General features: G+C 48.4%; 1 protein-coding gene across 3 annotated transcripts in view; it reads left to right on the forward strand.

Moving 5' to 3' along the window:
- Positions 1-1,873: 1,873 nt before the first annotated feature.
- The window catches only part of ergic2 (ERGIC and golgi 2), a 65,978-nt gene continuing 42,593 nt past the window's right edge, over positions 1,874-25,258 (forward strand). The window contains exons 1-6 of one of the 3 annotated variants that reach the window (XM_072485316.1): positions 1,909-2,012; positions 6,018-6,168; positions 12,449-12,603; positions 12,701-12,809; positions 13,963-14,009; positions 24,489-24,559. In XM_072485316.1, coding sequence (XP_072341417.1) covers positions 12,498-12,603; positions 12,701-12,809; positions 13,963-14,009; positions 24,489-24,559 — 333 coding nt within the window. In that variant the 5' untranslated portion in view covers positions 1,909-2,012; positions 6,018-6,168; positions 12,449-12,497. Of the gene's footprint in view, positions 2,013-6,017; positions 6,169-11,643; positions 11,693-12,448; positions 12,604-12,700; positions 12,810-13,962; positions 14,010-24,488; positions 24,560-25,258 lie in introns of all 3 variants that reach the window. The other 2 variants (XM_072485317.1, XM_072485315.1) reach the window with 2 other exon arrangements.

The raw sequence follows: 25,258 nt of genomic DNA on the forward strand, positions 1-25,258 counted from the left end.
ATACCACAATGACTGGCTCCCCCTTGTTAACTGTACTGGCTACCTCTTCAAAGAATTCCAACAGATTTGTCAAGCATGATTTTCCCTTCATAAATCCATGCTGACTCTGACTGATCCTGCCACTGCTTTCCAAATGTTCCGCTATAAAGTCCTGGATAATGGATTCAAGCATTTTCCCCACTACCGATGTTAGGCTTACCGGTCTATAATTCCCTGCTTTCTCTCTACCTCCCTTTTTGAATATCATAGTGACATGACCTATCCTCCAATCTGCAGTGACAGTTCCAGAGTCTATAGAATCCCAAAAGATGACCACCAATGCATCCACAATTTCCAGAGCCGCCACCTTCAGCACTCTGGGATGCAGATTCTTGGGCCCTGGGGATTTATCCGGCTTCAATCCCATCAATTTTCCCAGCACCATTTCTCTACTAATGTTGCTCTTCCTCAGTTCTTCCCTCTCACTAAACCTTTCATTCTCCAACATTTCTGGGATCTGATTTGTGTCCTCATTTGTGAAGACAGAACCAAAGTATATATTCAATTGCTCAGCCATTTCTTTGTCCCTTATTATGCATTCCAGTTTCTGTCTGTAGTGGGCCTACATTTCTCTTTACCAATCTCTTTCTCTTTGCATATCTGTAGAAACTCGTAGGGCCAGTCTTTATGTTCCCTGCAAGCTTCCTTTCGTACTGTACTTTCCCCTTCTTAATCAATCCCTTCGGCCTTCTTTGCTGAATTCTAAACTGCTCCCAATCCTCAGACCTATTATTGCTCTTGGCCAATCTGTATGCTTCTTCCTTGTATCGGATACTATTTCGAATTTCCATTGTAAATCATGGATTGGCCCTCTTACCCCCTTGCTTTTGTGCCAGACAGGAATGAACAGTTGCTGAAGTTCCCCCATGCGTTCCTTGAATGCTTGCCATTGTCTATCCACCGTCATCCCTTTAAATGATGTTTGAGCTGCTCACAGAAAAATACTTTTCACTGTAAATCTGTTTAAAAGTCTGCAAAAAAGCTGTGCACTGTCAGGACGGTGAAGAGTAGTGAATCATCAGTCAGTGTAGGTGGAGCTTGCTGTACGATAACTGCTGCCACGTTCCCGACCTGATAACAGTCACTGCTTCACTTTGAAAGCTGCATCACTGGCTGGTGTGGTCACTTGACAGTAACCCAGAGAGCCAGGGTAATGCTCCAGAGACCTGTGATCGAATCGCACCACAGCAAGTGAATAAAAGTATCTGGAACACAAAGTCTGATGATGGTTAGCGCTGCTGCCTCACCGCGCCAGGGTCCCGGGTTCGATTCCGGCTTGGGTCACTGTCTGTGCGGAGTCTGCACGTTCTCCCCGTGTCTGCGTGGGTTTCCTCCCACAGCCCAAAGGTGTGCAGGTTAGGTGGATTGGCCGTGATAAATTGCCCCTCAGTGTGCAGATTGTGGGGGTTGAGTGGGGTTACGGGGATGGGGTAGGGGAGTTGGCCTGGGGAGGGGGGGGGGGTCGCTTTTTCGGAGGGTCAGCACAGACTCGAGGGGCAGAGCAGCCTCCAGCACTCCAGGGACTGTTGTGGGTTGTTGTGCAAACCCGGTTGGTTGGATGGGGGGAAATCTGCCGGCCTCGCCCGGTCCAGACCTCCCCGCCGACCCGCAGGGCGGGGGGGAGAGGCCCAGAGCCTCAGTCCTGGCCCCGGGCCCCCCGGGGAGCGGGACCCAGGATCGGACGCTCGGCCCTCACGGCGCCATGGAAACCTGGGGCGGGGCTCCGGGCGCCTTGGAAACCGGGGGTGGGGCTCCGGGCGCCTTGGAAACCGGGGGTGGGGCTCTCTGGCCGGGCGCCTTGGAAACCGGGGGCGGGGCTCCGCGCCGGAAGCTGCCGTCCCGGAAGCGGTGGCGATGGGAGGTCGCAGGTGAGGGGTCAGGGGTTGATCGGAGCTCTCCCGAGGCTGGCGGATGGGGATGGTCCGTCCGGCGCCGACTCGGCGGCTGAGGAGGAGCCGCAGCTGCAGCAGCAGGTACCGGGAGCGGAGTCCCGCCGCGGGGGGAGCCGGACCCAGCCCCCTCACTGCCCCCCCCCTCACTGCCCACCCCCCCCTCACTGCCCACCCCCCCCTCACTGCCCACCCCCCCCTCACTGCCCACCCCCCCCTCACTGCCCACCCCCCCCTCACTGCCCACCCCCCCTCACTGCCCACCCCCCCCCTCACTGCCCACCCCCCCCCTCACTGCCCACCCCCCCCCCTCACTGCCCACCCCCCCCTCACTGCCCACCCCCCCCTCACTGCCCACCCCCCCCTCACTGCCCACCCCCCCCTCACTGCCCACCCCCCCCTCACTGCCCCCCCCCCCCCACTGCCCACCCCCTCACTCCCCCCCCCCTCACTGCCCACCCCCTCACTCCCCCCCCCTCACTGCCCCCCCCTCACTGCCCCCCCCTCACTGCCCACCCCCCCCCTCACTGCCCACCCCCCCCTCACTGCCCCCCCCCCTCACTGCCCACCCCCCTCACTGCCCACCCCCCCCTCACTGCCCACCCCCCCCTCACTGCCCACCCCCCCCCCTCACTGCCCCCCCCCCTCACTGCCCCCCCCTCACTGCCCCCCCCTCACTGCCCACCCCTCACTGCCCACCCCCCCTCACTGCCCCCCCCTCACTGCCCACCCCCCCCTCACTGCCCACCCCCCCTCACTGCCCACCCCCCCCTCACTGCCCACCCCCCCCTCACTGCCCACCCCCCCCTCACTGCCCACCCCCCCCTCACTGCCCACCCCCCCCTCACTGCCCCCCCCCCCTCACTGCCCCCCCCCCCTCACTGCCCCCCCCCTCACTGCCCCCCCCCTCACTGCCCCCCCCCTCACTGCCCCCCCCCTCACTACCCCCCCCCTCACTACCCCCCCCCTCACTGCCCCCCCCTCACTGCCCCCCCCTCACTGCCCCCCCCCTCACTGCCCCCCCCCCTCACTGCCCCCCCCCCTCACTGCCCCCCCCCCTCACTGCCCCCCCCCTCACTGCCCCCCCCGCTCACTGCCCCCCCCGCTCACTGCCCCCCCCGCTCACTGCCCCCCCCGCTCACTGCCCCCCCCGCTCACTGCCCCCCCGCTCACTGCCCCCCCCCTCACTGCCCCCCCCCTCACTGCCCCCCCCCTCACTGCCCCCCCCCTCACTGCCCCCCCCCTCACTGCCCCCCCCCCTCACTGCCCCCCCCCTCACTGCCCCCCCCCCCTCACTGCCCCCCCCCCCCTCACTGCCCCCCCCCTCACTGCCCCCCCCCCTCACTGCCCCCCCCCCACTGCCCCCCCCCTCACTGCCCCCCCCCTCACTGCCCCCCCCCTCACTGCCCCCCCCTCACTGCCCCCCCCCTCACTGCCCCCCCCCCTCACTGCCCCCCCCCCTCACTGCCCCCCCCCCCCTCACTGCCCCCCCCCCCTCACTGCCCCCCCCCCCTCACTGCCCACCCCCCCCTCACTGCCCACCCCCCCCCTCACTGCCCACCCCCCCCTCACTGCCCACCCCCCCCCCTCACTGCCCACCCCCCCCCTCACTGCCCACCCCCCCCCTCACTGCCCACCCCCCCCCCACTGCCCACCCCCCCCCCCACTGCCCACCCCCCCCCCTCACTGCCCACCCCCCCCCCCACTGCCCACCCCCCCCTCACTGCCCACCCCCCCCTCACTGCCCACCCCCCCCTCACTGCCCACCCCCCCTCACTGCCCACCCCCCCTCACTGCCCCCTCACTGCCCCCCCCCCTCACTGCCCTCCCCCCCCCCCCCCACTGTTGACAAAAGAAGGAAAAAGTTTATTCGGTGTTCAGGTCAAGTGTTATCAGGCTGTTTGTATTTTTGCTCGATCTTCGTACACGTTGAACTGTTGAAAATAATTCCCCAAACTGTCTCTCTCAGACACGTGTGTTAGAATGTGATGTCTCACTTTTCTCCAATGGTAGCTCTCACTCCTAAATTTCCTCATTCATCCTTTGGGATTACTTGGGGCACATTTTGCACAATTGGTAGGTGGAATTGCCGTTTTCTCACCACCTTATTATAGTTGATATTTTTGTGTGTAATTTAAAATTGCAGGCAGCCCTCACAATCTTTATTATTGTCACAGGTAGGCTTACATTAACACTGCAATGAAGTCACTGTGAAAATCCCCCAGTCGCCACACTCCGGCGCCTGTTCGGTACACTGAGGGAGAATTCAGAATGTCCAATTCACCTAACGAGCACGTCTTTTGGGACTTGTGGGAGGAAACCGGAGCACCCAGAGGAAACCCATGCAGACACGGGGAGAACGTGCAGATTCCGCACAAAGTGACCCAAGTGGGAATCGAACCTGGGACCCTGGCACCGTGCAACAACAGTGATGACCACTGTGCTGCAGTTCTGGAAAGCAATAAAAGAGAAAAAGCATTTAAAACACAGCATTCAAGTTCTGAAGGAATGCGGTTCCACATTTGTAAAAAAAAAAAAATTTAGCACCAGAGATGTTGTTTTGTGATAAATGTCACTTATCCGATCATTTTAAAAATTCATTTGCAGCTAAATGCACCATCCCTAACTTTTTCTCGTGTCTGAGGGCTCTTGTACCAAGTTCACATCATTACAATGTTTTCAATGCTGAGTCTCTTGGCGAGAGCTGTTACACTGCTCCTCAACAGAATATGCTGTATCTCTGACAGAAACTTGCAGATGTTCGTGTCCGTGCAATTGACAGAAGTTGGGCATTGTGTCATACTGGCCCGTCTAAAACTGCATCAGTAGAGCAGTGCCATTGAAAACATACAGCTAATTGTACTTTAATGTATCCCTTAAGTCATTGCTTGCAGGTTGATGATGAGGTTGGACATTTGATTTGTAGACCCATGTGCTAAACTGTCAGTGGGAGAACGGAATGAGAAATATAGAAGATAGGAGCAGGAGGAGGCTATTCGGTCCTTCGAGTCTGCTCTGCCATTCATTATGATCAAGATTGATCATCTGACTCAATAACCTGATCTAGCCTTCCGCCCATATCCTTTGATCCCCTTTGCCCCAAGAGCTATATCTAACCACTTCTTAAAAACAGTGTTTTGGCCTTAACTGCTTTCTGTGGTAGCAAATTCCTCCGGTCGACCGTTCTCTAGGTAAGAAATATCTCCTCATCTAAGTCCTCAAAGGTCTACCCTGTGTCCTCAAAGGTCTACCCTGTATCCTCAGACTGTGATCCCTGGTTCTGGACACTTTCACCATCTGGAACAACGTTCTTGCATCTACCCTGTCCAGTCCTGTTAGAATTTTATAGGTTTCGATGAAATCCCCGTCATTCTTCTGTATGGACTTCTTCGAAGGAATATAATCTCAACCAACTCGATCTCTCCTCAAACACAAATATGGGTTGAAATTCAATAAAGAATAGGAGTCTTAGGGAGTGAGCTGCATTGACAATCGGGGTTGCTGGTAGGAAGCTAACATTAGATTGAGCTGAGTGACAGGTGGAAGACCACTTGCAGCCTTGAAGCAAGTTTCATCAGAGAAAGGGGATTGGGAGAGAAGGTGATGGCAGGGAACAAGGAACTGCCATGCTTGTAAAAGGGGATTTTTTTCAGGATTGTTTGAGAATTTTTGATGCAAATAAGAAATAGTACAACAATAAACCAATCCAACCGCATGTTGCAAATACCAATTAAACTATGGAAACTCTGACACAGTTGGAGAACTGATCGGCTACCTGTAGATCCAAACATGTATTATGTAGCTTCATGTATAGTTCATATTGCTAGATTGAGCGACACGTCATTCAAAGCAGTCTAAACACTCCACTGCCGTTTAGGTGTTAGATTTCTCTTTCGCTTTAGTCGCATAACTTTGCTAAGTATAAATTAACCTAGCTTTAAGGATTGCAAATTGATGTTTGCTGCAGGAAGTGAATTGTCACACTGTAGGAGGTGCTGTTCTGAGGTTGGGATATGCCAGGATTGTGTAAAATGTGAATTCTTCTTACCTAGTCACAATGTCACATCTGATTCCTTTCATCCTTTGCAGTTTGAACTATTGGCATAGTGGTTAGCAGTATGGCTTCACAGGGTCCCAGGTTCGATTCCCGGCTTGGGTCACTATCTGTGCGGAGTCTGCACGTTCTCCCCTTGTGTGCGTGGGTTTCCTACGGGTGCTCCCACAGTCCAAAGATGTGCAGGTGAGGTGGATTGGCCGTGCTAAACTTCCCTTTAGTGAACAAAAGGTTAGATGGGATTACAGGGATAGGGTGGAGGCATGGGCTTAAGTAGGATGCTCTTTCCAAGGGCTGGTGCAGACTCGATGGGCCGAATGGTGGCCTCCGGCACTAAATTCTGTGATTCTGTCTTTTCTGGATCTCTGATCCAACATTAAATCGAGCCAACTTTGCACAAATGCTTCCAAGCGTAGTGTAAATGCAGCTTCTGACGTATTATTTTAAATCAATGCCTTTTTCTGTTATATTTGTTCCTATAAACTACTGTAATAGGTGTTCCTTTACAGATGTAAGCAATTTATTTGTGTTCTATTTGATCACGTGTCAGCTATGCAAACGCTGAAAGCAGTATGTACTGGACAATGTAATAGTGAGCTCCTGTTGTAGGGGGAAAGAGGAGACGGTGACCATAACAGGAAGCAAAGCAGTGGATAGTTGGGAGGTGGGACAAGATTCAATTTGAGAACTGTTGAAAAATCCAGGGTTTGATTTTCAGTAACAGAAGCAGGCGGTCGCTAGAAGAAAGCGATGCTTGCCTCCGTTCTGGTTCCCAAGCTCCCATCCTGCCCCCTGGTCACTTTTCTTGGGGAGGGAGGGTCTGCAACAGAGTGAGCCTGGGGTTTTCCAATTTCCAGAGGAGATGGGGGCCAGGTTAGCTGGGTGCTGGTGGCGTCCTGGCAGCAGACCAGGGCGCACAGTGCTCTCGACAAGTCCGGAGGCTTTCCCTGCCTGCCAAGGTGCTGCAGGAGGTCACTCTGCAGATAGAGTATTTGACGCCCTGCCCCAGAGAGATGACCTGGCTGTAAAAGCCATTTAAAAAAAAAAAAAAAATTGTATTGAAAAAAATATGTTGGAGAGGCGGGTCAGTTGTGAAGCACCCTCTCGCATACTTACCTGGCATGATGCATCCTGCTACTGTTTCTAAGGTGGAAGGCCTCCAGCTCCAGCAGCTTAAGGATGGTGAGGCCACTCTATGGTCAGTAATTTACCGTTGTGAGGAAAACCATACTGACTGACTGTTTCTCATACAGTCTCTGAGGAAGGAGTGACCACAGGGAAAAAAAGAACATCTGCAATTTTGGGTTACTATTTGGAGTGAGAATACATAAACTGAGGAGAAAAAACATTTGCGTGCACATTTGATTAACAAATCGAGTTAGAAGAATTCCTGTTGTAACTGGTGGCACAGGTAGGGATGGTGGGTTGAAGTCAGTAAAGGCAAGATTGGGGCGGGGAAAGTTATCATAAATTGATAACCAAACCAAGAATATGACATTTTGAAGGAATCTCGAATTCAATAGAGGAAAGTGTGAATAACTAAAGGATTTTATTTAGAATCAATGGTTTAATTGTTCGTTGGTACATTATGGAGGAATTTTGCCTACAAGATTCTTTGTGTGACGTATAAAGTAGGCCCTGTGAGCAGCTCTTGTCACCTGGGTTTGTACATTTGTTTTCTGTTGTCAAACTGGGATACTTCATCAGAATGTTGGAGAGAGTTTAAACTAATATGGCAGGGGGATGGGAACCGATGCAGGAAGTTGGAAGGTAGTAAAACAGGGGCAGAAATAAAAGGCAGTAAGGGGGAAAGTGTAAGGCAGAGAAGCCATAGTCAAAAATCAAAAAGGGCGACAGTACAAAGTACAGTGACTGAGGGGAGCTCAGTGAATAGGACCAGGAATACTAAAAGAAATAAAACGGGAAGTGAAAACATTAATGGTAAGCGACGCGGCAGGTTGTTACAGGAAGATATGGGTTCGACGACAAGGAAAATTAGGAGAAAGGTTAAGAGGAAATATAACTTAGGAGAGGTTACTGATCGAGGTGTTAAGATTCAGAACAGGGATAAAAAGCCAACATAAGTGTACTTTACCTGAATGCTCGTAGTATTCGGAATAAGGTAAATTAGTTGATGGCGCAAATCATCGTGAATGACTATGATTTAGTGGTCATTACTGAAACATGGTTAAAGGATGGTCACGACTGGGAGTTAAATATCCGAGGGTATCAAACTTTTCGGAAGGACAGAGTGGATGGTAAGGGAGGTGGTGTAGCTCTGTTATTTAAGGATGACATCCGGACAATAATAAGGGATGACATCGGTGCTATGGAGGATAAGGTTGAATCCATTTGGGTGGAAATCAGGAATAGTAAGGCAAAAAAGTCACTGATAGGAGTAATCTATATGCCACCAAAGGCAGGCAATAAACAAAGAAATAACAGATGCATGTAAAAATGGTACACAGTTATCATGGGAGATTTTAATCTACATGTTGATTGGTTTAACCAGGTCGGTCAAGGCAGCCTTGAGGAGGAGTTTATAGAATGTATCCGCGATAGTTTCCTAGAACAGTATGTAATGGAACCTACGAGGGAACAAGCAGTCCTAGATCTGGTCCTGTGTAATGAGACAGGATTGATTCAGGATCTCATAGTTAGGGATCCTCTCGGAAGGAGCAATCACAATATGGTGGAATTTAAAATACAGATGGAGGGTGAGAAGGTAAAATCAAGCACTAGTGTTTTGTGCTTAAACAAAGGAGATTACAATGGGATGAGAGAAGAACTAGCTAAGGTAGACTGGGAACAAAGACTTTATGGTGAAACAGTTGAGGAACAGTGGAGAACCTTCCAAGTGATTTTTCAGTGCTCAGCAAAGGTTTATACCAACAAAAAGGAAGGACGGTAAAAAGAGGGAAAATCGACCGTGGATATCGAAGGAAATAAGGGAGAGTATCAAATTGAAGGAAAAAACATACAAATTAGCAAAGATTAGTGGGAGGCTAGAGGACTGGGAAATCTATAGGGGGCAACAGAAAGCTACTAAAAAAGCTATAAAGAAGAGTAAGATAGATTATGAGAGTAAACTTGCTCAGAATATAAAAACAGATAGTAAAAGTTTCTACAAATACATAAAACAAAAAAGAGTGGCTAAAGTAAATATTGATCCTTTAGAAGATGAGAAGGGAGATTTAACAATGGGAGATGAGGAAACGGCTGAGGAACTGAACCGGTTTTTTGGGTCGGTCTTCACAGTGGAAGACACAAATAACATGCCAGTGACTGATGGAAATGAGGCTATGACAGGTGAGGACCTTGAGAGGATTGTTATCACCAAGGAGGTAGTGATGGGCAAGCTAATGGGGCTAAAGGTAGACAAGTCTCCTGTACCTGATGGAATGCATCCCAGAGTGCTAAAAGAGATGGCTAGGGAAATTGCAAATGCACTAGTGATAATTTACCAAAATTCACTAGACTCTGGGATGGTCCCGGTGGATTGGAAATTAGCAAACGTGACACCACTGTTTAAAAAAGGAGGTAGGCAGAAAGTGGGTAATTATACTTAACTTAACTTCGGTAGTAGGGAAGATGCTGGAATCTATCATCAAGGAAGAAATAGCGAGGCATCTGGATGGAAATTGTCCCATTGGACAGACGCAGCATGGGTTCATAAAGGGCAGGTTGTGCCTAACTAATTTAGTGGAATTTTTTGAGGACATTAACAGTGCGGTAGATAACGGGGAGCCAATGGATGTGGTATATCTGGATTTCCAGAAAGCCTTTGACAAGGTGCCACACAAAAGGTTGTTGCATAAGATAAAGATGCATGGCATTAAGGGGAAAGTAGTAGCATGGATAGAGGATTGGTTAATTAATAGAAAGCAAAGAGTGGGGATTAATGGGTATTTCTCTGGTTGGCAATCAGTAGCTAGTGGTGTCCCTCAGGGATCAGTGTTGGGCCCACAACTGTTCACAATTTACATAGATGATTTGGAGTTGGGGACCAAGGGCAATGTGTCCAAGTTTGCAGACGACACTAAGATAAGTGGTAAAGCAAAAAGTGCAGAGGATACTGGAAGTCTGCAGAGGGATTTGGATAGGCTAAGTGAATGGGCTAGGGTCTGGCAGATGGAATACAATGTTGACAAATGTGAGATTATCCATTTTGGTCGGAATAGCAGCAAAAGGGATTATTATTTAAATGATAAAATATTAAAACATGCTGCTGTGCAGAGAGACCTGGGTGTGCTAGTGCATGAGTCGCAAAAAGTTGGTTTACAGGTGCAACAGGTGATTAAGAAGGCAAATGGAATTTTGTCCTTCATTGCTAGAGGGATGGAGTTAAAGACTAGAGAGGTTATGCTGCAATTGTATAAGGTGTTAGTGAGGCCCCACCTGGAGTATTGTGTTCAGTTTTGGTCTCCTTACTTGAGAAAGGACGTACTGGCACTGGAGGGTGTGCAGAGGAGATTCACTAGGTTAATCCCAGAGCTGAAGGGGTTGGATTACGAGGAGAGGTTGAATAGACTGGGACTGTACTCGTTGGAATTTAGAAGGATGAGGGGGGATCTTATAGAAACATATAAGATTATGAAGGGAATAGATAGGATAGATGCGGGCAGGTTGTTTCCACAGGCGGGTGAAAGCAGAACTGGGGGGCATAGCCTCAAAATAAGGGGAAGTAGATTTAGGACTGAGTTTAGGAGGAACTTCTTCACCCAAAGGATTGTGAATCTATGGAATTCCTTGCCCAGTGAAGCAGCAGAGGCTCCTTCATTAAATGTTTGTAAGATAAAGATAGATAGTTTTTTGAAGAATAAAGGGATTAAGGGTTATGGTGTTCGGGCCGGAAAGTGGAGCTGAGTCCACAAAAGATGAGCCATGATCTCATTGAATGGTGGAGCAGGCTCGAGGGGCCAGATGGCCTACTCCTGCTCCTAGTTCTTATGTTCTTATGAAAGATGTACCATAAACATCAGACCTCCGCTTTACAGATGCCGACTTGCTGGTTATGTAATTCCAGCCATTTTTGTTTCAGATTTTCAGCCTGAGTTTACAAAAAATTCTATTCTATGCCAATGTTAAGCAATTGGGAGTGAATTGTGACCTCTTGATCCAAGTCTCGCACTGCGTTACACATTGTATCCTGTCAATTGTCAAAATAGGTTGTGCTGTATTGCCCAAAATTCATGTTTTAAAATCATATCTGTGCCATAGAATTTAAAATATACCGTGCACTGCTGCCTCACGGCGCTGAGGACCCGGGTTCGATCCCGGCCTCGGGTCACTGTGTGGAGTTTGCACATTCTCCCCGTGTCTGCGTGGGTTTCACCCCCACAACCCAAAGATGTGCAGGTGAGGTGGATTGGCCACGCTAAATTTTCCCTTAATTGGGGAAAAAAATAATTGGGTACTCTAAAATAAAAATAAAAAGAATTTAAAATATAAACATTTTCACCCGGTTTGAGATAGCAGAGACTTTTCTTTTGACATTAAGTGAACAAAGCAAATAGATGTATGGTATTCAGTGTAAAGCAATAGCCCGGAATTCGCAGTCAATGGCAAAGCAATGGCGATCACCATTGGCCTCAAAAGAAGCTTTGCACAAAAATCTAGCAATGTCAATGGCATGAATGTCCCCTTTCATATTGCTATTAGATTCTGGTGCCAGGTCGAGGGGATTTCCAGGCATCCGGCAACTGTGATGGTAAGCAGCCAATTGCATTGAAGTATTTTCAGAGGCCACTGACCAGGCAGTAAAATGCACTGATTATCCTTCGCTTCTTGTACCGAGAGCAAAATACGTGATTGGGACATACAGAGGGTGCTAAGGTAGTAGCTGAGATACCGTAAAACTTTAAAAATAAACTCTTTTTAAAATGCATACTTTCTATCATGGAGGAAAATTGATATTCCACAATTTGAAAATTTGATTTTCAGGTCAGTGAGGTTGTTCGGTGGTAATTATGAACTTTGTATGCTTTAAAAACCCAGTTACACCTCATTCTACTGTATGTAACTTTTTCAGGGTGTTTTTTACAGTGAGACTACACTAGTGTAAAAGTAAAGTTCATATCAGTTCAGTGATTTCTACCTGACTGCAGTCTGGGTGGGCATTGGTGGGAAAGTGTTGCATCACTTGACAGCAGCTCTTAAGATTTCCACATTTAACTGGACACGTGCGGGCTCTGTGTCCATTTTAAATAAGTAATGACAACTAAAGCTAATAGCTTCACCATCATTACCATTATAAAATCCTGGCCAATGAATCATACACTTCATCATTCTACTCGATATATAAATTAAAGCCACATGCTATGTCTGTGCATGTTAAGAGTTTGAAACCAAAGTTTGCCTCTTCTCCCGTCGAAGCGGTTTTGTATAGTATGCAACTTTATATAACATCTTCAGTATTATTCCTTTATTTTCAACATTGCATTAATGGAATTTAACATGTTTGCAGGTTCAATTTATGAAGCTGAAAGGGAAGACTCCTGAATGTATATTTGAAGATGAGGCGATTAAATAAGAAGAAAGCATTGAATTTAGTGAAGGAACTTGATGCCTTCCCAAAGGTTCCTGAGAGTTATATTGAAACTTCCACAAGTGGCGGAACGGGTATTTCAAATTTTATTTTCTAGCTAGTGTTTTATTATTTCGAAGTAGTTTTATTTTATTTGTTAACATACGTTAACTGACAATTATTCCTTTACAGTTTCCATAATTGCCTTCACCACCATAGCTCTGTTGTCCACGATGGAATTTTTTGTGTATTGTGACACATGGATGAAGTATGATTATGAAGTAGACAAAGATTTTGGCAGGTGAATATTTTTTTGAGAGCTTTTATGTGTTCTCATGCTGCATTGACTGTGTATTCAAAAGTGTTCAGTGACTCCACCGGATACAGATCTGGAATTAGTCCATTTTATGTGCCGTCTTTTACGGCCCCAGCCTTGGGGAGTTTAAGTTTTAAGTGGCCACACAGCAGATGATGGGAATCGACCAGCAAATCAACAAATTGCAAAACACTAGTATTTTGCACAGTAGCATAGTGGTTAGCACTGTTGCTTTGCTTCACAGCACCAGGGTCCCGGGTTCGATTCCCGGCTTGGATCACTGTCACGTTCTCCCCGTGTCTGCGTGGGTTTCCTCCGGGTGTTTTGGTTTCCTCCCCGATGTCCTAAAAAACGGGCTTGTTAGGTGAATTGGACATTCTCCCTGTGTACCCGAACAGGCGCCGGAATGTGGCGACTAGGGGATTTTCACAGTAACTTCATTGCAGTGTTAATGTAAGCCTACTTGTGACAATAATAAAGATAAAGATTATTCTGCCTTTGGGGTTTTCTTTTTAAGAAGTGATCAGCTTTTGTAAAGTCACTTTCCATTAATAGTGGCTATATGATTGCATTAAAGCTTTCAATCCTGTTGTAGCGTAGGAGCAAACTGCATTCTGCTGCTCTTGAAAGAGCGTCGCTGGGGTCAGGCGGCCTTTGGTGGGACCCAGATTAAGACCAAAATGAGCAGGGAGGCAGAGAAGCCATGTGGTTGGGTTCATGGATTCAATCTTTTGTTTTTTTGCCCGGCTTACGGAGCAGGCGTAGCGACTGAAAGATGTTTAGAATGCTGCTTCCTGTTTTGCGTTTTGGAATATGGCCTCTCTGGCTCTTATGACCAGTTTAATATGATTTTGTTAACTTGGGTCAATCTCGTACCAGCCTCCCTGAACAGGCGCCAGAATGTGGCGACTAGGGGCTTTTCACAGTAACTTCATTTGAAGCCGACTTGTGACAATAAGCGGTTTTCATTTCATTTCATCTACATTCCTGGAAATAATTGGCAATCACACATTGTTTCACTCTTAATAATGCTCACATTGCTCAGGTAATGTTCTTGTTGAAGAAGAAAGCTACAAAAAGTTGATTTGGTTTTGAAATTGATGACCATTTTATTCTAAATGCTTCTTTTATCTTGCAGCAAGCTGCGAATCAATTTAGATATTACAGTTTCAATGAAATGTCATTGTAAGTACTTACCATTGTCAATATTTTCACGATGCATTCATTGATGTAATCCTAATTAATTACTTTAAATAACTTGTGAATGCAAAATAATGTGCATGATAATATTAGAGTTGTATTCAGATTTTTAAAATGTCTGACATGGGAGTGTTCATCATTACAATCTGTTCGGTCTCGCGCATGAGTCTGTAGTTGAATTTTACAAAGAACAAAGAAAAGTCCAGCACAGGAACAGGCCCTTCGGCCCTCCAAGCCAACGCCGATCATGATGCCCTAACAAAAAAATAACCTCCTGCACTTGCTGTGTCCGTATCCCTCTATTTCCTCCCTATTCATGGACCCATCCAGATGCCTCTTAAATGTTGCTAATGTGCTGCTTCCACCACATCCCCTGGCAGCGCGTTCCAGGCACCCACCACTCTGTGGGAAAACTCACCCCGCACATCTCCCTTAAACTTTCCCCCTCTCCACCTTGAACATCTGCCCCCGTGTAATTGACACTTCCACCCTTGTAAAAAGCCTCTGACTATCCACCCTGTCTGTGCCTCTCATCATTTTGTCAGGTCTCCCCTCGTCTTTTCAGCGAAAACAATCCCAGTTTATTCCACCTCTCCTCAAGCGCACTACGGGCGGCGGGGTTGAGACGGAGGGCAGCACGGTAGCACAGTGGTTAGCGCTGTCGCTTCACAGCTCCAGGACCCCGGGATCGATTCCCGGCTTGGGTCACAGTCTGTGTGAAGTCTGCACATTCTCCCTGTGTCTGCGTGTATCCCAACAACCCTGCAGCAAGCAGAGCAGTTTAGATTTTTAGCTGTATTAAACGCTGCACAACGTTGCGGTCCACTTGCACTCTGTTGAATGGGAAAACACAAAACTCAGTGCTTGTTTACTGAACACCATGCATGAAGTTCTACTCCGCGGTCTCATAAGTGTCAATGCAACTTCAAGTAATAGGATAAAGGGGTGAAGGCTAAATCTGGCAATCGTGCGCATGGCAGTTTAATATTGGTGTTGGGAAAGCCTTTGAAACCAGAATCCAAAGGAAAATTGACAGCCCTTTAACTAGCATCAACTAATAGGGGAGAGCCAACCCAGATTTGTCGAAGGTAAAGAGCGAAAACCCCATTTGAAGGGGCGAAGACCTATTTGACTTCACTTTATCAACCTAGCTGTCGCAAATGAATCTTTCCATGTTAGTATTGATAAGAGTGACCACCCACAGTCCTTGGGGAGACAAAGACCTACCTGCACATTGAGACTACCCATCACATGTTGTGTACTGCCATGCTTGATGGGATAGATTTCAAAACGATCTAGCACTCAACACTGGACATTCATGAGACCCTGTGGGCATTGGTAGTAGCAGAATTATATTCAACCTTTTGGCCTGGCGTTTACCCACTCTACAATTACCATCAAGCAAGGGTAAAGTCCAATGATGTATGGCGCCAGGAGCAACACTAGCCGTACCTAAAAATGAAGTGTCAAGCTGGTGAAGCTACATGTACATGGGAGTCCTATGTAGGCCAGACCAGGTAAGGATGGTAGATTTCCTTCTCCTAAAGGGCATTAGTAAACCAGATGGGTTTTTACGACAATTGATGGTCATCTTTTGACTTTTACTGAGTTCAAATTTCCCCATTTGCCATCCGAACCAGGGTCCCCAGAGAATGATTCTGGGCCTCTGGATTACTAGTCCAGTGACGGTACCACTGAGCCACTGCCTCTCTCTGCTGAATAGTGGAAACAACAAGCGATCCCACAATCAGTGGATCAGATCTGAGCTCTGAAGTCCTGCCACATCCAGTCGTGATGATAGTGGACAATTAAACAACAAATAGAAAGAGATTCCACAACTATCCCCATTCTCAATGGGGGAGCCCAACACATTGAGAACAAAGGCTGAAGTATTTGTCACCATCTTCAGATAGACGTGCCAAATTGACGATCCATCTCGCCATCGCCTGAGGTCCCCAGCATTGCAGCTGCTAGTCTTCAACTAATTTGATTCACTCCACATGATATCAAGAAACAGCTGAAAGCACTGGACACTGCAAAGGTGGAGTCCCAACAACATTCTGGCAATTAGAACTAGCTCCAGAACTAGCCACCCCCTCACACTAGCCAAGCTGTTCCCGGACCGTCACAATGCTGGCATCTACCAGGAAATGTGGAAAATTGCCCAGCTATATCCTGTCCGCAACACATGTCGGCCAATTACTGTCCCATCATCTGCTCTCATCAGCAAAGTAATAAAGTTTGTCGACAATGCTATCAACCGATGCTCAGCAATAACCTGCTCACTGACTCTCATTAAGATTCCGCCAGAGCCACTCCGCTCCTGACCTCATTACGACCTTGATCCAAACATGGACAAGAGAGCTGACCACTGGATAAAAGCAAATTACTGCGGATGCTGGAATCTGAAACCAGAGAGAAAATGCTGGAAAATCTCAGCAGGTCTGGCAGCATCTATAGGGAGAGAAAAGAGCTGAAGTTTCGAGTCCAGATGATCCTTTGTCAGTTTTGATGAGGCGAGAGTGACTTCCCCTGACATTGCAGCATTTGACCGAGTGGCATCAAGGAGCCCGAGCAAAACTGAAGGCAATGAGAATCGGTGAGGGAAAAGTCTTCACGGGTTGGAGTCATACCTAAAGGAAGATTGTTGTGGTTGTTGGAGGTCTATTATCTCAGTCCCAGGGTAGGGCTGCCTCATGGTATTGCCCTAGGTCCAACCATCTTCTGCTTCATTTATGCATTTTCTTACATCATAAGGTCAGAAGTGGGAATATTCACTGATTGGAAAATGTTCAATACCATTCATGACTGCTCAGATTCTGAAGCAGTCCGTGCCACATCCAGCAAGACGTGAGAAGTAACATTTGCACCACACGAGTGCCAGGCAATGATCATTGTGATGAATGCAAAGAAATTGTCATTTAAAAAATTTTTTGCAGTAATATTTTTATAACCTGGGTTAAGATGCATGCAGGCAGTATGTCTGCTAAAGCTACGATTAAGGGGCCATAAAAGTGAGGTCATGATATTGCAGGTGAAGTGTTCTGCTAATGGAATATTGTTTACGTTTCAAGGACAACTGGGGTGTAGATAATTTATGAGGAGTATGGTGTTTGGTCCAGGTCATGGGAATCTAGTGGGAGGAGACAGAAGAATGCCTTCTGCTTAGGGGACAGATTATGTAGTTAATGGAAGGAGCCAGGTCGGTCTAAAACGTCAGTTGGTCCAAGAACTCTCATCTGAACAGAGGTGTTTCAGTTTGTCCTGAAAGGTTCTCTCTGAAGATTCTGCACAGAAAAAAGCAAGCAGAAATCTGATTGTTAACTTTATTCTTGAGTGGTATTTGAAATATATTGGTTTGATTAATTGGAATTAAATGGCAAGTTTAGGAAGTAAGTTAAGGTTTTCTCTTTTACTTAAGAACTGTTATAACAGTTAACTGTAAAGCAATTTCTTTGTTGCTACTGTGGTTAATTCTGTGTTTAAATTAAAGTTTGTTTTAATATAAAAGGGTCAGTGTTATTACTCCTTGGCGCAGTAATATTTCCTCAGTTTTACAAATTGAATGTAGTTGGATTCTCGAATCCAACACATCTTGAACAAGAGAGAATCGAACCATCTTCCCTTGACATTCAGTGACATTACCATTAATAAATCCCCCACTGTCAACATTCTGGAAGTTACTATTGACCTGGAACTGAATTGAACCAGCCATATAAATACAGTGGCTAAAAGAAAAGGTTGGAGTGTAGGAATTCTGCGGAGAGTAACTCTCCCGCTGACTCTCCAAAGCTTGCCCACTATCTACAAAGCACAAGTCAGGAGTGTGATGGAATATTCTTCACTTGCCTGAGTGAGTGCTCAAAGAACATTCAAGAAACCCGAGACCATCCAGGTCAAAGTTGTCCGCTTGATGAGCACTCCTTCCATATTCTTTTTTTAATAAAAATATATTTTATTCAAAATTTTTGGCCAACCATAACAGTACATTGTGTATCTTTCACACAGTAATATAACAATATAAATAACAATGGCCAGCTTTTTAAACCAGAAATAAATAATATATAAACATCAAAATTAAAAAAAAAAACTAAATGCCACTTGTCCCAAATAAATACCCTCCAAAAAATACAATTCAGCCGTCCAGTATACAATTACCTATAACAACAACCTATACATATTATACTTATACACTAACATCCCTGAGAGTCCTTCTGGTTCCTCCCCCCACCCCCCGGGTTGCTGCTGCTGTCTTCTTCTTTTCCATTCCCTCTATCTTTCTGTGAGGTATTCGACGAACGGTTGCCACCGCCTGGTGAACCCTTGAGCCGATCCCGTTAGGACGAACTTAATCTGTTCCAGCTTTATAAACCCTGCCATGTCATTTATCCAGGTCTCCACACATGGGGGCTAGGCTTCCTTCCACATCAACAGTATCCTGCGCCGGGCTACTAGGGACGCAAAGGCCAAAACATCAGCCTCTTTCGCCTCCTGCACTCCCGGCTCTTCTGCAACCCCGAATATAGCCAACCCCCAGCTTGGTTCGACCTGGACCCCCACCACCTTCGAAAGCACCTTTGTCACCCCCACCCAAAACCCCTGTAGTGCCGGACATGACCAGAACATGTGGGTGTGATTCGCTGGGCTTCTCGAGCATCTCGCACACCTATCCTCTACTCCAAAAAATTTACTCAGCCGTGCTCCAGTCATATGCGCCCTGTGTAACACCTTAAATTGTATCAGGCTTAGCCTGGCACACGAGGACGATGAGTTTACCCTACTTAGGGCATCAGCCCACAGCCCCTCCTCAATCTCCTCCCCCAGCTCATCCCATTTCCCTTTCAGCTCATCTACCATAATCTCCCCCTCGTCCCTCATTTCCCTATATATGTCTGAGACCTTACCGTCCCCCACCCATGTCTTTGAGATCACTCTGTCCTGCACCTCCTGCGTCGGGAGCTGCGGGAATTCCCTCACCTGTTGCCTCGCAAAAGCCCTCAGTTGCATATACCGGAATGCATTCCCCTGGGGCAACCCATATTTTTCGGTCAGCGCTCCCAGACTTGCAAACGTCCCATCTACAAACAGATCTCTCAATTGTGTTACTCCTGCTCTTTGCCATGTTCCAAATCCCCCATCCATTCTCCCCGGAGCAAACCTATGGTTATTTCTTATCGGGGACCACACCGAGGCTCCCGTCTTTCCCCTATGCCGTCTCCACTGCCCCCAAATTTTCAGAGTAGCCACCACCACCGGGCTTGTGGTGTATTTCTTCGGTGAGAACGGCAACAGCGCCGTCACCATAGCTTGTAGGCTAGTCCCCCTGCAGGACGCCCTCTCCAATCTCTTCCATGCCGCTCCCTCCTCTTCTCCCATCCACTTACATACCATTGAGATATTGGCGACCCAGTAGTACTCACTTAGGCTCGGTAGTGCCAGCCCCCCCCTATCCCTACTACGCTGCAAAAATCCCTTCCTCACTCTCGGGGTCTTCCCGGCCCACACACAACTCATGATACTCTTCTCAATCCTTTTGAAAAAAGCCTTCGTGATCACCACCGGGAGGCACTGAAACACAAAGAGGAATCTCGGGAGGACCACCATTTTAACCGCCTGCACCCTCCCTGCCAGTGACAGGGATACCATGTCCCATCTCTTGAAGTCCTCCTCCATCTGTTCCACCATCCGTGTTAAATTTAACCTATGCAATGTACCCCAATTCTTGGCTATCTGGATCCCCAAGTAGCGAAAGTCCCTTGTTACCTTCCTCAGCGGTAAGTCCTCTATTTCTCTGCTCTGCTCCCCTGGATGCACCACAAACAACTCACTTTTCCCCATGTTCAGTTTATATCCTGAAAATTCTCCAAACTCCCCAAGTATCCGCATTATCTCTGGCATCCCCTCCGCCGGGTCCGCCACATACAACAACAAATCGTCCGCATACAGAGATACAGAGATACCCGGTGTTCTTCTCCTCCCCTGAGTACTCCCCTCCACTTCCTGGAACCCTTCAATGCTATTGCCAGGGGCTCTATCGCCAGTGCAAACAATAATGGGGACAGAGGACATCCCTGCCTCGTCCCTCTATGGAGCCGAAAATACGCAGACCCCCGTCCATTCGTGACCACGCTCGCCATCGGGGCCCTATGCAGCAGCTGTATCCATCTAATATACTCCTCTCCAAAGCCAAATCTCCTCAACACCTCCCACAAATAATCCCACTCCACTCTATCAAATGCTTTCTCTGCATCCATCGCCACCACTATCTCCGCTTCCCCCTCTAGTGGGGGCATCATCATTGCCCCTAGCAGCCTCCGTATATTCGTATTCAGCTGTCTCCCCTTCACAAACCCAGTTTGGTCCTCATGGACCACCCCCGGGACACAATCCTCTATCCTCATTGCCATTACCTTGGCCAGAATCTTAGCGTCTACGTTCAGGAGGGAAATTGGCCTATAGGACCCGCATTGCAGTGTTGATTCCCAAATTTCTTTCTCCGTCAGTCTGGCCTCCATAAAAGTCGAGATGGATTCGCACGTAAAAAGAAGTTATTTTATTTAGCTTGCAAGCTTAATTCATCTCACAGAAACATAAGAGACATCCAGTCTCCTACATCCCAGAAAGCGAATGAACAAAGAGACAAAGGGATCTCTGCAAATCAATTCAAATGGTATCAAGTTTCACATATTCGACGCCCATAGGTCAGCCTATATCCCTCCTGACCTGTTTGATCTATTCTGATTGGCTCACTTCCAATCCCTTTCTCTGGCCCCTATCAATGCAGCATCACTCTCATAGACACACCTCTTCCTGCTTTTTCCATGCAGTCTCAAATCCCTTTGTCTCTATCTGCCAGAATCAAAGTGGCTTATTTCTACATTACATTAACTAATATCTCGAAAGTAACTATTTTATATCACATTCGTCAGCAGCGGGTCTTTTTCCTTCTTTAGGAGAAGCAATATCGTTGCCTCTGACATAGTCGGGGGCAGCTGTCCCCTTTCCCTCGCCTCATTAAATGTTCTCATCAGTAGCGGGGCGAGCAAGTCCACATATTTCCTGTAAAATTCAACTGGGAATCCATCCGGTCCCGGGGCCTTCCCCGCCTGCATGCTCCTAATTCCTTTCACTACTTCCTCCATTTCGATCTGTGCTCCCAGTCCCACCCTCTCCTGCTCCTCCACCTTAGGAAATTCCAGCTGGTCCAGAAAACACATCATTCTCTCCTTCCCATCCGGGGGCTGAGCTTCATATAATCTTTCATAGAATGCCTTGAACACTCCATTCACTCTCTCCGCTCCCCGCTCCATCTCTCCCTCCTCATCCCTCACTCCCCCTATTTCCCTTGCTGCTCCCCTTTTCCTCAATTGGTGGGCCAGCAACCTGCTCGCCTTCTCCCCATATTCGTACTGTACACCCTGTGCCTTCCTCCACTGTGCCTCTGCAGTACCCGTTGTCAGCAAATCAAATTCTACGTGTAGCCTTTGCCTTTCCCTGTACAGTCCCTCCTCCGGTGCCTCCGCATATTGCCTGTCCACCCTCAGAAGTTCTTGCAGCAACCGCTCCCGTTCCCTACTCTCCTGCTTTCCTTTATGTGCCCTGATTGATATCAGCTCCCCTCTAACCACTGCCTTCAGCGCCTCCCAGACCACTCCCACCTGGACCTCCCCATTATCATTGAGTTCCAAGTACTTTTCAATACACCCCCTCACCCTTAGACATACCCCATCATCCGCCATTAGTCCCATGTCCATTCTCCAGGGTGGACGCTGTTCCTTTTCCTCCCCTATCTCCAAGTCCACCCAGTGTGGAGCGTGATCAGAAATAGCTAGCGCCGTATACTCCGTCCCCCTCACCTTCGGGATCAACGCCCTTCCCAAAACAAAAAAGTCTATTCGAGAATAAACTTTGTGGACATAGGAGAAAAACGAAAACTCCTTGCTCCTCGGTCTGCTAAATCTCCATGGGTCTACTCCTCCCATCTGCTCCATAAAGTCTTTAAGCACCTTGGCTGCTGCCGGCCTCCTTCTAGTCCTGGACCTCGATCTGTCCAGCCCTGGTTCCAGCACCGTGTTAAAATCTCCACCCATTACCAACTTCCCCACCTCTAGGTCTGGGATGCGTCCTAACATGCGCCTCATAAAGTTGGCATCATCCCAGTTCGGGGCATATACGTTCACCAAGACCACCGCCTCCTCCTGTAATTTGCCACTCACCATCACGTATCTGCCCCCACTATCCGCCACTATGGTCTTTGCCTCAAACATTACCCGCTTCCCCACTAGTATAGCCACCCCCCTGTTTTTCGCATCTAGCCCCGAATGAAACACCTGCCCCACCCATCCTTTGCGTAGTCTAACCTGGTCTATCAGTTTCAAATGCGTCTCCTGTAACATAACCACATCTGCCTTAAGTTTCTTAAGGTGTGCGATTACCCGTGCCCTCTTTATCGGCCCGTTCAGCCCTCTCACATTCCACGTGATCAGCCGGGTTGGGGGGCTCTTTACCCCCCCCCCCTTGTCGATTAGCCATCCCCTTTTATCCAGCTCCTCACCCGGTTCCCACGCAGCTGTGTTCCCCCCAGGCGGTGCCCTCCCGCCCCGCCCACTCCACCCCATACCAGCTCCCCCTTCTCCCCAGCAGCAGCAACCCAGTAAATCCACCCCGTCCCACCCCCCCCCCCGCTAGATCCCCCACTAGCGTAGTTACACCCCCCATGTTGCTCCCAGAAGTCAGCAAACTCTGGCTGACCTCTGCTTCCCCCCCGTGACCTCGGCTCGCACCGTGCGACGCCCCCTCCTTCCTGCTTCCCTATTCCCGCCATAATTATCATAGCGCGGGAACAAAGCCCGCGCTTCCCTTTTGGCCCCGCCCCCAATGGCCTGCGCCCCCAGCTCCTCCACCTCCCTTCCTCCCTCCCCCACAACCTGTGGAAGAGAGAAAAGTTACCGGGTCGCAGGATTAACAACATAAAAATCATCTCTTCCCCCCTTTTTCCCCCCTCTTCGCCCCCCATATTCGCCCCACCACTTTGTCTCAAACGTTCTTTTTTAATAACCTGCTTATTCCAATTTCTCTTCAACAATAAATGTCCACGCCTCATCCGTCGTTTCAAAGTAGTGGTGCTTCCCTTGATATGTGACCAACAGTCTTGCCGGCTGCAGCATTCCAAATTTAATCTTTTTATGAAGCACCGCCTTGGCCCGATTAAAGCTCGCCCTCCTCGCCACCTCCGCACTCCAGTCTTGATATACGCGGATCACCGCGTTCTCCCACCTACTGCTCCGAGTTTTCTTTGCCCATCTGAGGACCATCTCTCTGTCCTTAAAACGGAGGAATCTCACCACTATGGCTCTGGGAATTTCTCCTGCTCTCGGTCCTCGCACCATCACTCGGTATGCTCCCTCCACCTCCAACGGACCCGTCGGGGTCTCCGCTCCCATTAACGAGTGCAGCATCGTGTTCACATATGCCCCGACGTCCGCCCCTTCTGCACCTTCAGGAAGACCAAGAATCCTTAAATTCTTCCTCCTCGCATTATTCTCCAGCACCTCCAGCCTTTCCACACATCGTTTATGGTGTGCCTCGTGCATCTCCGTCTTCACCACCAGGCCCTGTATATCGTCCTCGTTCTCGGCAGCCTTTGCCTTCACGACCCGAAGCTCCCGCTCCTGGGTCTTTTGCTCATCTTTTAGCCCTTCAATCGCCTGTAATATCGGGGCCAACAGCTCCTTCTTCATCTCCTTTTTAAGCTCTTCCACGCAGCGTTTCAAAAACTCGTGTTGTTCAGGGCCCCATGTTAAACTGCCACCTTCCGACGCCATCTTGGTTTTTGCTTGCCTTCCTTGCCGCTGCTCTAGAGGATCCACCGCAATCCGGCCACTTTCCTCTCCTTTTTCCATCCGTATCCAGGGGGGATTCCCTTCTGGTTTACCGCACAGTACTTTTAGCCGTTAAAATTGCCGTTGGGGCTCTTATTAAGAGCCCAAAAGTCCATTCCACCGGGAGCTGCCGAAACGTGCGACTTAGCTGGTCATCGCCGCACCCGGAAGTCTCCCTCCCTCCATATTCAACGCACAAGTGATAGCAATGTCTACCATCTACATACTGCAGCAACTCACCAATGCCTATTGGCAGCATCTTCCAAACATGTGGCCTCCACCCCCGAGAAGGACAATGGCAAGTTCCCCTCCCAAGTCGCACACTATCCTGACTTGGTACTCCTTCACAGTCACTGGGCTTAATTCCTGGACCTATCTCCCTAACAGCACTGTGGGTGTACCCACATCAGGTTGACTGCTGCAGTTCAAAAAGGCAGCTCACCACCACCTCTCAAAGACAATTGGGGTTGGCAATAAATACTGACATAGCCAACGACACCCACATCCCATGAGCAATGTTAATATTTAGATTTGCTTGCAACATGGCGTTCATAACTGAAATAATACTTTTGTTTTCAAACAGATATTGGTGCGGATGTCCTAGATTTGGCTGAAACTATGGTGGCAGCTTCGGAAGGATTGAAATATGAACCTGTACGTATAGTTGTTTAAAATTGAAAATGGCATTGAGATATTCATTTTCAGACCCTTTGTGTTGGGATAGTGTCTGTCATCTTCCAACTCCTCAATACAGGAAAGTCGCCATAACCCCAGGTGACCATCGGCTGCTTTCCCCTTCGAGGGGGAGAGCTGACTGGTGGTGATTTAACCCGAGGATCACCACACCTCAGGCGAGGGACAAGGTTGAGAAGGCGGGGCCTTCATGGTAACCTCAGCCGGCAAAGGAATTAAACCCATGCTGTTAGCGTGCTCTCCATTACAGTCTAGCCGGTTTAGCTAAGTTGGCTGGACAGCTGGTCTGTGATGCGGAGCAAGGCCAGTCACGCGGGTTCAATTCGCGTACCAGCTGAGGTTATTCTTGACCTCAACCTTGCCCGTCGCCTGAGGTGTGGTGACCCCTCCGGTTAAATCACCCCCAGTCAGTTCTCCCCCTCAAAGGGGAAAGCAGCCTATGGTCATCTGGGACTATGGCAACTTTACTTTGCATCACAAAGCAGCCTTCCAGCTAACTGACCTCGCGAGTACAGGGATACTGTGACTGGTGACTCCATTCAGTAATTGGTTGAATATTCAATGATCAGAATCATTAGGTGCAGATTGGAATGCCTTACAAAAATATTCTTTATTGTGACAATTTTTGTCAGAGCTTTGAAAATATTTTTGTGGCACTGT

The sequence above is a fragment of the Scyliorhinus torazame genome, chromosome 19 (assembly GCF_047496885.1).
Source record: "Scyliorhinus torazame isolate Kashiwa2021f chromosome 19, sScyTor2.1, whole genome shotgun sequence".
NCBI classification, from domain to species: Eukaryota; Metazoa; Chordata; class Chondrichthyes; order Carcharhiniformes; family Scyliorhinidae; genus Scyliorhinus; species Scyliorhinus torazame.